General features: G+C 43.9%; 1 protein-coding gene across 5 annotated transcripts in view; it reads right to left on the bottom strand.

The window, feature by feature from the left end:
• Nucleotides 1–13,751, bottom strand: part of LOC122161492 (LIM domain containing preferred translocation partner in lipoma) — a 320,970-nt gene that overhangs the window by 15,193 nt on the left and 292,026 nt on the right. For all 5 annotated transcript variants that reach the window (XM_042820970.1, XM_042820969.1, XM_042820974.1 and 2 more), the window contains exons 11-12: nt 3,861–4,039; nt 1,409–1,529 (exon numbers count right to left, since the gene is read on the bottom strand). In XM_042820970.1, coding sequence (XP_042676904.1) covers nt 1,409–1,529; nt 3,861–4,039 — 300 coding nt within the window. The remainder of the gene's footprint in view (nt 1–1,408; nt 1,530–3,860; nt 4,040–13,751) is intronic.

Genomic DNA, 13,751 nt, shown 5'->3' with positions numbered 1-13,751 from the left:
GGCCCCAAATCTGCCCCTGACACTTCAGCCTCATGTAGAGCCAAGCATAGCTGCTAGAACACTGGGAATTACTCCTCTCTATGTGATCAGACAATCATTTGGGAACAAACTGCTGATGGAGCTGCAATGAGAAGATTACAGCTTGCTTAGTGGCCATGTCTCTTTATCATAAATCTCTGTTTGTAAATACACCTGGCAAGGAAATGGTAGGGAAATAAAGTCTGCTATTGCTCCACTTGAGATAGGTGAGACACATGGAGGTGAGGGCCAAAACACAGAAGGATTTTCAGACATTGGAAAAAGAACTGCTGTACTTTACCAGCTCATCTGTTGTCTTACTAACATGCAGCGCCTTTCAGAGTCGCATTATGCAGAGATGATAGCTTAGCAATCTTTGGACCAGCAAATCCACATGAGCATTTAAGGTCAAATCTGCAGCTGTTCAGTTGCCCATGAGATGATGCTCTAAGCTAACAACGTACTGATGCAGGACCTATGTTGGACTTCAAGGAGCTGCATGCCTGTGTCCTCTGACATCCATGTGCATGAAGCCAGCATGGGGACATCCTGTATGATGAATTAGGCTCTGCAAAATTTAGTGTACGAATACCTAAATGCCTTACAAAAACTAGGCCTAAGTAATGAGTTGAACCTTGGAAACCAATAACAGACTGAAGTGAACCAGATGCCTCAAGTCTCAGCCTAGACCTTTAAGCCTCAGTCCGTCCTTCTTTCCAGTTGGTTATTAAAACCTGCAACTGTGACAAGAAATACGTTTGGTCTCATTTTCTTACTCTGCCATCTGCCTGATATATTATCCAGCAAGTAACACTTGCATTGAAGAATTCTTGAAGGTTCCCTAACACAGCTGTTCCCACATGTTAATTGCTTTAAGGTGATTTTTCTTCTGTCTTCAGATTCTTACCATCAAAATTATATGAAGTGTGTAATGAAACTGAACAGGAAAGTACCACAAAAAGCACTGCACAAAACAAGAATGATCATGTTTATGCGTCCATTAAAATTCTTCAACCCAGAGCCATATGTTGAGTTTCCTGTACAATCTTGCTCAAATTCTAACACGCATAGCTTTCATTTTAAGAATATAAACATGAGCAACATTTGTATCCAAGCTATAATTTATGATGTTCTCAAATATTAAGCTCTAATTAACTGAGTCACATTCTCTTGCTCTCCTAATGAACCTGTTATAAACAAGGGACCTGATTTTCTTCTAATTTGCACTGATATAAATGAGGAAAAATTCCTTGCATGCTGAAGTCAGTGAAGTAATTTGACAGTAGAGACAGTGTTACAACAGAGTTCGCCTGTCGTGCATATAACATAAGGCGCTGGTGAAATTATACCAACCTTTGATTTCTCTCCTTCGTGCAATCAGAATACTAACCTCACACCGGTAGCACTGGACATGGAAGTCACGATCCAGGGCGACAATGCGTACAGTCTCCTCTTGTCCTGGGGCTGGCATGATGGGCTCCTTACACACTGAACATCTTGGTGCAAATTTCCTGAAGAAGGAAGAGACACAGACTGTGGTGTCTTCACTATGTGATAGCACTGGCTTGACTCAGGGTCACTTTGGAGATCGAGAGGAGCACAGGCCTTTTCTTTCTATCTCATGTTGTCCACCATACAACCTTCTCCCTAATTTGCTATGTTCTGGTTTTGTACTCTGCAGCTGCCCATGAGAAGTGGTGATCTCTGCTCCCAGGCAAGTGGGCATCCATGGGAACATTTAGCCTGTGACAAGTCATTATTCACTGTTTTGGTTCAAAACCTATGGGTACCAATTCCCTGGCAGCAGTTTCTCCTCACAAAAAAATAGAAAGTTATACCTACAGAATCTACTGCTGTTTAATGAGAGCTGGGGTCACGGGCTACGCAGTGACAGAGGGCAAATGCTCATGGCAAACATCAGAACACAAGGAGATCAAAGACCGTTCTCCTATGCAATGCCTAGGAAAGATTGACTCTGCCACCCAGTCTGTGACAGAAACCACCCCAGAATTAACTAGCTTAGAAAAAAAATTAAAATCTATCTGTATTAGGAATAAAGAAAAATATTAATTTCTCTGGCAGCAGATGAAAGATGCCTGTGTAGCTGCGATCTAACAAAAAAATGAATTAAACAGTGGCTATAGCGAGCGCTCTGAAAAATAACTTACATGGATCATGATATGACCGGAGCTGTAATGGCAGTTAATTATATGCTGCTTCATGCAGGCGCTTCCTTGTGCCATTTAGCTCAACTGTGGTGTTTAAAAATACTTCACCATTTCTCTGTCCAGGCTGCTGTGGGGAATTCATTATAAGCCAAATATTAGGTCCAGCGACCCAGAAATGACTCTTGCAGATTTCAAGGGATGTGGATGCGCTTCTGTGGGCCCCAAGCTAAAGAGGTAGCTAACAGACAGTGTGGACCTCAGGTACAGTGCTGTTATCAAAACAATGCACAAGATGTCGAGCACTCAACTTCCAGACCAGGAGGAGGGCATCACTGACCACTTAAAACGGGACTGGCCAAAGCGCTGCTAAATACGTGGAAGCCTTAAGACGTTTTGAATGTTCCATTAGCTCTTCTGCTGCTCCCATTATCTTCCCCCCTCAATCTTTCACTCAGCAATTTCATGTCCTTTGCCTGGACTGACAGCCTCCTACTTCCTGCTCTCAGGGCTGTAAGATCCAGATTTATTCACAGTCAAAGGACTTCAGGATGGGACAGCAGCTCTTGCTCCCACTCTTTCTCCTGAAGGCTCCAGGACTTGGGGAAGAAGCAGTCTCCAAATCATAAGTGGGTTGGAAGGAAATCTTTCAGGAGCATGACTGATGCTTTAGCCTCACATTGGGCCTCTGTTCAGGACCAAATTTTATGTTACACATGACTGCTGGCACAGAAAAGCAAGACAGCACACAGCCGCCTCAGCACCTGTCAATTAACCCAACTTATCTGAGCTACAGGGAATGTCCTTATATTGGATTTTAGCATGCAAGTTGACTGTGGCTGCTTTCCATTCTGTCAAGTCAGTCTGCTTCTCTGAGCTTTCAGGCCCACACACTGATGTCACGAGGCTCAAATTAAGTCTACCCTCTTAGAAATTAAGAGATAAATGGTTGAGATGTAAACTCACATTTGTCAGTATTGATTTCCTCTTTTAATTGAGGGGTGTAACGTGTCTGTCTTTTCCATACAGTGGAAACATTTGTGCTCTGATTATATCTACATGTCTTCCTTAGATGTGATGATGGGGGTGGTAGCATGGCAGCAACAGAACTGCCTTGCAACTATATCTTTCAACTTGCTTTAAATGGCAGTTTCACCATAAATTATTAGCAGGGCTGTATTTTTAGCAGCTTTTAAAAGCTAATTAGCAACCAGAAACAAGAGAAACTATGAGTGTCCTGTGGCCACCTAGATCCCTCTAAATGGTAAGCAAACACCTGCTGAGCGCAACAGCACAGGACCTCTCTTAATTGCTCAGGTGGAAGAAAGGGAGAGACACTGATGTGGAAGCACAGGTACAGCCAAGGAGAAACGTGCACATGCTGAGCTCAGGGAAGGCAGGGAGGAGTGCAGAGCATTTTAAATAGATGAGCACAGAGGTTACCCATAAATTCGGATCTACACAAGACAGAGATCAAGCATTATCAGCCACTAACCAGTTAATCTTGTATGCCACACTATGCCTGATTGAAGTAAAGCTCTAACTACTTCGCAGAGTCTTCAGAGGAAGTGGCAGAGGGTTCATACCTTTCTGGACAGTCAGAGAGAATAAGGAATATTTTTAGGGACAAGAGAGACAGACAAGAAACAAAGCAAGTGAGAGCAGCTTGGGTCGTACTTATGGAAATCCTCGATGCAGTGGATGTTCCCACCAGCATCCACGGTGAAGGGAATCCCATCCAGGCTGCGATGGCACATGACACAGGTGAAGCAGTGGGGATGGTAGGCCTTCCCGGTGGCTCGGAGGATCCTTTCCATGATGGGCTTTGCACATACACTGCACTGCTCCAGTGTTTTCTGCAAACAAAACAAACACAAGCAGGCGTCAGCTCCATCTCAGCAGGATGTTCGTAAAGGTCAGCTGGGCTGGAGGCTACTGCTACTCAGCAGCTTTAGGTGCTTTCATTTCTTCTAGATAACTGCAATACAATCAACAAAGAGCATGTTAACAGCATGGGGCCTGGATCAGGTCTTTAGTATTACGTGAAAATGCAAAGCTGTGTAATCCCTGGGAGAAAAATCACAGCCTTCACTCAACAGCTCTGAGAAATGATCAGGGATGACCTAACAGGTGGATGTATCTGAGATACTGAAGTTCTCCAGCCAAGAACACATGAGAAAGTTGTGCAGCTGGAGTTTCTGCATGTTTGCCTCCATACTGCCCAGTCTGAATTACTTTTTGCAGCTGAGTTATCAGACAAAACCTCCATGAAGCACAGTGCAAAGCTAGAGCTCACACTCCTGGGGCTCTACAGAGACACCCTAACTACTCCACCCTAAGAAATCCTTATCTGTCTGGTAAGTAAGCCTTAATCTTCCTCTCCTACCAGGAAAACTTCTGTCAAATTCTAGGAGTAAACAAGACAGTGCCAGGAACAACAGCATTGCATGGGCACGAGTTCAGGATGACTTCACATGATCATTTATCTCTATCTCCCAATGTCTGAGATGATGACTAAAATGCTATTTCCAAAGCCATCCTCCCGGCCTTACAGGTATGCCAACCTTGTAGGTGTGCCAGCCTGCTCCTGAAGCACTGGAGCCAATAAAACACCCTTCAAGTGGGCTACACTGAGCAATTCGTCTCATTTCAACTCTCACTCATCCTTGTAGTCAGTTATAGAAGCACCAGAGTAGTTTTGCTCCAAACAGCTGTGCAAGAGACACTTCTGACCCCCGCTGTGCAAGTTGCCATTTCAAACCAAGCACCCAAAACACATGTGCCATGAATCAAAGGTGCAAAACACTACCAATAAATCTATGACGATGATTTGGGTCATTTCAGTGGAGCTTAGAAGAATGAATTTCACTCACTATCTTTGCTTGATGCACCTGAAGATATCAAATGTTATCAGTTAATGTTTGAATCTTGGATAAGGCAGAATATCTATGGTTATAATACTGATTTTGGCTGAGATACAGAGATATGAGGACAGGAAAGAAAGAACACATTTAATGGGACAGAAACAGACAAAGCTGCTGAAAGGCAGATCATGTTGACAAACAAAGGAAGGCTGAAGTTCTTCTTTTTCCTCATGCAACAAAACTCCAAGGGAAAATAGTACTTTGACTGACCACACTGCCATTGCTTCTTCGAGCCAATATTCTCAGGGGCAATATCCAGTTCTTACATGTACAGCCAAAATGTACTGTCAGGAGATGAATCACCCTCAGAAAGGTTACTTCTACACTCACACATATGTATTGGATGTTATCTCTGGGCTGCAAATCACTGGTAAGATACAAACGTATACACACAGCATCATATCAGAAGACCAAAAAGGTTGGTTCTGGAAAGCTTGATATGAAAAGTCCTGAATTGAAACTCATATGAGAACTGCCTAACATTTACATTTGTAAAGAGAACGCAGCCAGACTAGCACTGGTTTCAGCCTGGATTTTGCTTTATGATTTGTAATAGTGGGCAGGAAAGAATAATTGCTGGCCTTTCTGTCTGGTTGCTGTCACCATCATCATCATTGTAACAGTAGCTGGTATGTCAGAAAAACCAAGGTCAATAATTTTGCCAGGAATAACCTGGCAAATATACCATTTTGCTTTGCATAAGCAGATCACATCATCTCAGTCCATATCCCTGCTGCTTTCTCTTACCACCATGGAAGGAGTGCTGAATACCTGCAGATGCAGACTGCATCACTCGTAAAGCATCATCTATGACAACTTGCAGGTATGGAGCATTTGCCTCACCAAGTCATTGCTTGCTTTGTTTCCAAGAGCTGTCAACAACAGAGGCCGAGGGTAAATGAGAACGGGACAAACAGAGCAAAGCAGTTTCTCAGGACATGCTCCCAGCCTCCAGCAATTTCTGGCTTAGGGCTTCCTGAGCCACAGCTCGACCTCTCTGCTTAATAGTCTCGAGTGGATGCTCCCCCCATGAACTTGCTTAATAGTCTTCTGAATTCCAATAAACAGTAAGCACCCACAATACAACCAGGAATTTCACAGCTTACTTGCATATGGAGAACTGCTCTGCTGACAGCAAAGCTGAGCACAACCACCCTGGTACCATGAGCAGAGCAGAAACCAGCAGCTGCGATCCATCCCCAAGCAGCACGGCCTGGAAATGCTCTCACTACAGATCCAGTGCAACTCCTACTCACATATCTCAGAGAGACAGAGTTCAGGCTGCAAGGGATCATCCCAGCCATCTTGTCTGACATCTCGTGTGATGCTGGCTTCGGTGGGAGTTTCGCAGTGACCATAACAGCAGGTAATCATGTTTCTGGGTTATGCCTTCAGAAAACACAAGTCTTTGCTCCCAAATCGCTGCTCAGTTGCACCATTTGACATTTTCACAGCATGTCAAGCGGTTTAAATTAGCAACTCTTGATTAAACCTTCTGTACAATCCAAAAATCAGACCTGAGAAATTAATTCTTTTCATCCTTCCAAGTCTGTACCAGTGAGGAAAAACAAAGTCATTAGATTCAGACTCCGGTTCACTCCCTGTCTGGGAGTGTATTTGCTTAAGCCTCATTCCCTGCTATATCCTTGGCTCAAACCCTTCTCTTCAAGGTGTTACCACACGATGCCAAAGGGAAAGCTTCCTCGACTCACACCCATTTGACATCAGGTTGCTGTAAGGCAGGATTTGGCCTGCGGAGCTAACAGGGTTTTCTCTGATTCTGTAATCAGGTTATCCCACATGCCTAAATGCAGCCCCAGCAGCTAACAACCTGCACAAAGGTATTTCTGCACATGATGAGAATGCCATCACTCTAGGATTTTGCTCTTGATTTTGCTCTCTTTCAAGTTTAGCTAACTCTCCTAGCACCTCCTGGAAGTTTCAGGCCTTCACAAAGCCAAAAAAGATGAAGAAAAATAAAACGATGGCACTGATTTTTACCTTTTCTCCTGAGCTGCCACTATCAGCCCCAGGGTGCATCTGATGAGCTTACACAGAACTGCATAGTAAGGCATAGAGAAGAAAGGTAAGAACCAGCTATGGAACACCAGTCCTAGGCACTGTGGTCAATTCATGCCATAAGAGTACAGCCCAGCAGTCCAGGATGGGCTGAGGCGGAAGTTTACCACATTTTCCCAATGTTTTGGCTAAGAGGCAGGCAGTAGCCTTCCTTATTGAGACACTCCAGTCTCCAAATCTAATTTCTGGAGGCTGGAAAAGAACAATTGAAATAATGCATTTCAAAGTGGAAAGCTGGTCCCATATTAAAGACTGAGTGTGGGTCTAGGCCTCTTGTGAGCACAACATCCACAGCAAAGATGTCACCTGGGGAGAATAACGAATCATGGAGTTATAATGGGTGAAGGAGACCTCTAAGGTCAACAAGTCCAACCCCAATTCATCCCACCATGCCCACTCACCACATCCCTCAGTGCCACATCTCCACGGTTCTTGAACACTTCCAGGGACAGTGACTCCCCCACCTCCCTAGGCAGCCTGTGCCAGTGCATCACCACTCTTTCTGCGAATAAACTTTTCCTAATATCCAATCTGAATGCACCCTAATGTATCTGTAAAGAGAAATGAATCCAAGCAAAGATACACTAAAACACAGGCAAAGAACAACTGAGGAAGATGCCCATGAGCAGCTTGTGGATAAAAACTTGCAGGCTTAAATGCAGCCCTATCAACAACAGAGTGAACACATATTTGACATTAAGTGGTGAGGAAATTGTTGAAGAGACTCCCTACAGCAACACTTGGCCCCTCTGAAATAGCAGACACCAAAGGGAGTTGCTCTGCAGATGGTGGGTTTAAACGTGGGAAACAAAGTGAGATTTCAGTCTGCTGGGAAACACTTCTGGGGTGCAAAAGCCACCAGAGACTGAAAGTGGGAAGTGGCTGAATCCCCTCTTGAAAACTTAACATCCCAGATGGAGAGCTGGCAAACAGCTTCAGGAACTGAGCTGTGGTGACAGGCAGGCAGCGTGCAGAGCATCCTGCCTTCCTAATGCTCTAGGTAATAACCCCCAGGACCAAATGTTGGGTGACAGCAGTAACTCACAATATGGTGCAGCAGAAGGACCCTCCCACAATGACCTAGCAATGAATACAGAAGAAAAAACACAGAGATTACTCATTGCTTCTGATGTACTGGCAATTCATCTGGAGCGCTAATGAACATAACCTCTCCTGCACCGCGAGCAGCAGACAGAGCAGAGCTCACACACAAAGACATGAGGATGGGCTAGCCTGTTTTGCTGGGAAAAGGGAGGTAAGTTGCTGGAATAAATTATATTGGCAACTCATGCACAGGGACATGAACTTGCTTTGTGAGCACTACAGAAGAAACGTTTTTGGAGGGATTGCACGGAGGAGATGGTATTGGCTGCGGGAACCAAAAGTGACTGTTGAGCTAAAAACAGGCACACGGTCAACTGCTGTAGTTGAACTGTAACTTAGTAAAGTGTGGTAAGAGAATTGCTTTAAATCTTGTGACTCCATCCTTCATTTCCTCCAACTGTGAGGAGAGAGGAGCGGGAGACATTTTCCCCATCGTGGGATGAATTTTGAGGCTTGAAAATATTTCCATACTTAAACGAAGACGGTTAAGTGAAGACAGAACACTTTAATCTCAAAACGTCTGCTGAACGTATAAACCCCAAATTAGATCAGGTCAGTTGAAACACTGCACTTCAAATGGTTTCATTTAGGTTTTGAGTCTGCAACTATAGAGCTGGATTATAAGTTAAATATAAAGCAGACATCGGCGGAGGGGTTAAGTGTCAAGATGCCATTTCAACACTTTCAAGACCTTTTTTTTTTTTTTTTTTTTTTCCTCCCCATTTTTTTTCTAGAAAACAAACATTCAAAACCAAGGCCCCATTTCCCTTCCCAGAGGTCCCAGCCATTCCCCAGTGATTATCTGCCCATCTTTTTCCACAAATGGGTAGATCTTTGGTATAAATAAACAAAATTAATTCTATAACGGCTGGCATGAAGTTCCCTCCTCCACATTTGAGAACACCTGGGTGTGTGTGGGTTAACTTTTCCCCTTACCTTACCAGCTGGATACACGATAGAGCAGTACCTGAGCTCTCCTGACCTTCCCCAGCTCTCAGAGCTGTAGGTGCTGCAGGCAGAAGCCCTGGAAGCATCTTGACTGAATCTGACATTTGGGCCACATTGCCCAGAACTACATCAGTGGAGGGGGGGGGGGGGGGGCAAAGAGCCAGAAATACCCTGAAAAAAAGCCCCTAATTCAGCCAAAGTGGTGAGCAGTGAGGGTACTCTTTAGGTAGTATAGTTTGTTTTGCTGGGAGAGGGGAGGGAAGATGCTGGAATAAATTACATTGGCAACCCTGTAACACTACCAGTATGATGTGGGTCTGAGCCCAGCACACAGCTACCAACAACTACACAGTGTAGACTCAGGCCCTGCAGGCTGCTGTTTTCAGTGGCTTTCAAATAGTTCTTCCATTCAGCTCAGTTTTCAGTGGCTTTCCCAGCACAGTAGCAATACCACGGCTGGCACGCTTCCCCCTCTCCTGGAATCTGCTTTTCTTGTCAGGATCAACCCAATTCAGCTCTGTGTTTTTGGACACAGAGCAGTTGGAGGTGAATCTGGCACAGAGTTCTCTCAGCATACAGGGTGAACTAGATGTGTTTTTGTGGCTTGCATTATTAGTAAAAATGACAACAAGAAGCAATCAACTCCACAAACGTGTAATAATATCAAGGCCACGATGAAAATGGAACAGGGTTTAAGAAGAGCTCCACAATAGATTAGCAGATGTCAAAATATGCTCTACAATTGGTGGAAAAAGGACCTTCATTTGCTCTTGAAGAACTGTCTTACCAAACATAGGTTGGTGGATAGATTTGTCACCATCTGAGCAAACCCAAAGGTGGAGAAAAGACCTAGGGAAGGCAGCTGCTGGATGCAGCGGGCTCACAGGCTGGCCACACTAACTGGGGTGAGATAGGATCTCAAACAGCTCAGCCACGGACAGGCTGATCTGTCTGTTGCTCAACACTGTTTTACAGAAGTCCCGCAGCCATTTCCAATACCAACAAATCGAGTCTGATGAAGGAACACCGGGGTTAACTGATCTGCTCTGCATTAGGCTCGATGTCCAACCACAGCCACACTGACTCCTTCCAGCTAAAAATCCACAAGAAGCCTCATGTTGGAAATTACTTAACAACTTTCTGGCACTCAAAGCTACTCATCTTCTCTACATTCCTTGCCTTGACAACATTGAGATCTTTGTCACTTTAAAATGGCAGCATTTATAAACATAACAAATTAGGAACTCCTACTCTAAACTGGTGGGCTGGAAGATAAAATGCCTGATTTTTCTACTGCCTTTTCAACCAAGTAACTGTCAGAGGCAAGATGCTTCCAAGCACTTGAAAGCAACCTTAACAACAAGGATTTTGTTACATATCCTGGTTAATCAGCTCTTGTCCCTTCAGTAATTTTCCATCTGGTGAAGCCACGTTTCCAAACCTTCTCACATCAAAAACGAGGATACACACATTCTTCATAAAACCAGAGCAGTGGATCACGTTAACTATGATCACATGTAGGTACTCAGGTTACACCAGGACTGCACCAGGTTCAGTGTACACCAACCAGTGTGCTGGAGTGGGCTTTTGGGGTCCTGGAGAGATGAGCAGTGAGGCAACTGAAGGTGAGTCTCCTTGGCAGGGAGGGATGATCTGATAAGGTTGTTACCATCTCACATTTCTTCAGTCCAAGGAGATCCCGAGCTTACGACCAGACCTCTGGCCCTTGTTACAACCTGCTGCATAACACAATGCCTGGAGAAAGATGCTGATTTTCAAAGATTTCTAATTTGAAGGAAATCCCTCACAATCCCTCCCAGAATGCCAGAGGTAAACAGTTTATTCAAAGATTCAGCAGCTCAGGAGAACTGGCACAGAGCTGCCACCGAAATCCCTGGACTTGGCGGCAGCAGCAGCAATGCCTTGGGGGATTAGGATGGCTTCAGACCACCAGGGTCACAACCCAGAGATGAATCATCTGCTGGCTTTGCCCATTTCAAAGCCTGTCTGCAGCTAGTTTGAAAATCCACTGGAATTCTTTCTGAAGCTACCCAAGGTTCACTCTACTGTAAAAAATGGTACCACTCTATTAGCTCTGCTCCTCAGGGACAGGAAAAACACATTGCACATTTTGACAGCGTGCACTTTTACCTATTATTAACAACGTGTCAGGTGACAGCACCTACAAGCCATAATCGCAGTACAGGACTCCATTGTACAAAGTGCTCCAAGGGATAAAGCAAAGCTGTTCCCTACGCCCAAGCACTTACAGACTTTGCACTACAGATGTTACGCTGCTTGCCTCCCATGTTCTCACCATCAAACCCATCTATTCCCTCACAACATGATGTGTGTGACCTTGCTTGCCACCCTGGGAGTTCTGCCTAAATAAGGACTGAGGGATCTGTCCCATTGTGATTGCTTTCTGTGCAGGCAACAGAATTGCATGCAGCTGGGAGATGTGGCAAACAGTGAGCAGATACACTCTGCTCCTTGTTTAGATACAATTGTGGACAACACAGAGATTTAAAGCTTAATTAGCAGCGCTGAGGAAGCTGTTAGAGAGGCATTTCAAACCACTTGCAGTTTAAACTGATTAGAACTTTGTGAAAACAAAACAAAACAAAAACAGTGTAGCAAATCGTTAGGCCAAAATCCAAGACAAACTGAACCGCATCAAAGGAAATACAAAGAGGTTGCTATCAGCAAGAAATGGGCTCTTTTCTTCTTCCTTTTTTTTTTTTTTTTTTTTTTTGGTAGAGAATTTAATTTCATAGCCTTTAATAAACCTGACTCTCCAATCCAAGCTTGCCACTCTGGCAAAGAGCTTAACCAAAATAACACTGGAACTCATAGCTGGCAGACTGAAGAGGCTATAAATTGGTCAAATCTGGGTGGAATACAAAAAAAATCCAAAATTCCATTCAATCTTCCTGTTTTAGAATTTTGATGTAACTGACCATTGACATGGAAATGTTATCTTGACCTTAACTGCTAAAGCTGACTTGCAGAGGAAAAAATGACTGACTCTGTGACATTTTGGTGGTTATTTATAGTTCCCCTCACTCTCCTCGTTCTTGATATTTTTACATTAGAAATGAGTTCTTGCCTGCCATGCTTTTCCTGAAGGACTGAATTTGTGACATAAAAACCATCAAGAAAACAGAATCTTGTTAACACAGAAATCAAATTTTAGTTGAACCTGTTTCTCTCAGTAAGCCATCATCCAGCAAAGATTAGCTTTTTTTCGGTTATAGATTGAACACCATCAGCCTTTTAACTACAGCCTACTTAAAGCTGGCATTTTATGCCTCCCCTGCTCTCCAGAAGAGATTTCCTGGGAAAAAAAACACAAAACAAAACAAAAAAAACCACCGTATAACCAAGAGAAAAAGAGGAGTGCTGCTGGAGAGGCTAGATATTTCTAAAGTAGTTAAAAATCATAAATTAAGACAAGAAAAAAAAAGGCAGAATCCTCTTCACTCCTCCTGCCCCATCCCTGGAGGTGCCCGAGGCCACGTTGGTTGGGCACTGGGCAGCTTGATCTGGTGGAAGGCAGCCAAGCCCATGGCAGGGATTGGAGCTCAATGATCATTAAGGTCCTTTCCAACTCAAGCCATTCTATGATTCCTTTCTATGATTCTAAAAAAAGTCACCTTCTTCAGCTACAAAGAAAGGCAGACAATCCATTTTCTCCTGCTTACTTCAAGTCATAAAGAAGAGTAAGTCTAAGGGGCTTGTAATAACTACCAAAAGGTCAATGTTTCAGCTGAATATCCATTTCAAGCTACTTCCACAAAGAGAATGCAAACCTTCTTGTGCTCCTCCTCTTCCCTCAGTCATGAAGTCATGTTTTCTAGCATCATGAGAAGAGCAGTGGGAAGTAAGGATGGCTGGCTTCTGTCCTTGGGTTCACCAGTGATTGCTTCATCTCATTATTTTCCATCTTTATACCTCACATAATCTGCAGAGCGGGCTTAGTCTGACACTGGAAAGCTTGTGATGCTCTGACAGAAGTACTGTCACTATTATGAATTCTAAAGCTGGCACTTAGAACTACCAAGAAGTAAACAAGTCCCTAAACCAAGCCAACCTAAAAATAAGCTAAAAGGTAATGAGATTTGCACAAAATTGCAGAGAACTTTCAATGAAACGCTTTCCGAGTGCAAGATATTTTTTTCAGCGCATCCATGTGAGTTGTGAAATACAGGTCACGGCAACAGGTCAGCATAAAAATAGCTGCTTTTAATAGATAACATAATTCAATATAAAGCTTGGGAAAAGAACCAACAGAACTCTCTATGCACTTGGATGCTGCAGCTACCTGGTCTAACAGAGGGAATATGATTCTCCCAAATCCCTAATGGGTTTCTTAAAGAGCAGCCAAATGCATTTAAGTCCCTGATGCGAAGAGAGAACATGCTGGAGCCTGTAGGGCAACGGGAGACTTACTCGTGCCTGGAAGGCAAGGGCTGAAACTTTAGAAGGTCCTCTGAGGTCTGAAGAGAAGGAA

The sequence above is a fragment of the Centrocercus urophasianus genome, unplaced genomic scaffold (assembly GCF_019232065.1).
Source record: "Centrocercus urophasianus isolate 14NV4802_14NV808 unplaced genomic scaffold, USGS_Curo_1.0 seq_19, whole genome shotgun sequence".
In the NCBI taxonomy this organism is placed as follows: domain Eukaryota; kingdom Metazoa; phylum Chordata; class Aves; order Galliformes; family Phasianidae; genus Centrocercus; species Centrocercus urophasianus.
The sequence above is the reverse complement of the archived record's forward strand: the minus strand, read 5'-3'. Positions and strand labels throughout refer to the sequence as shown.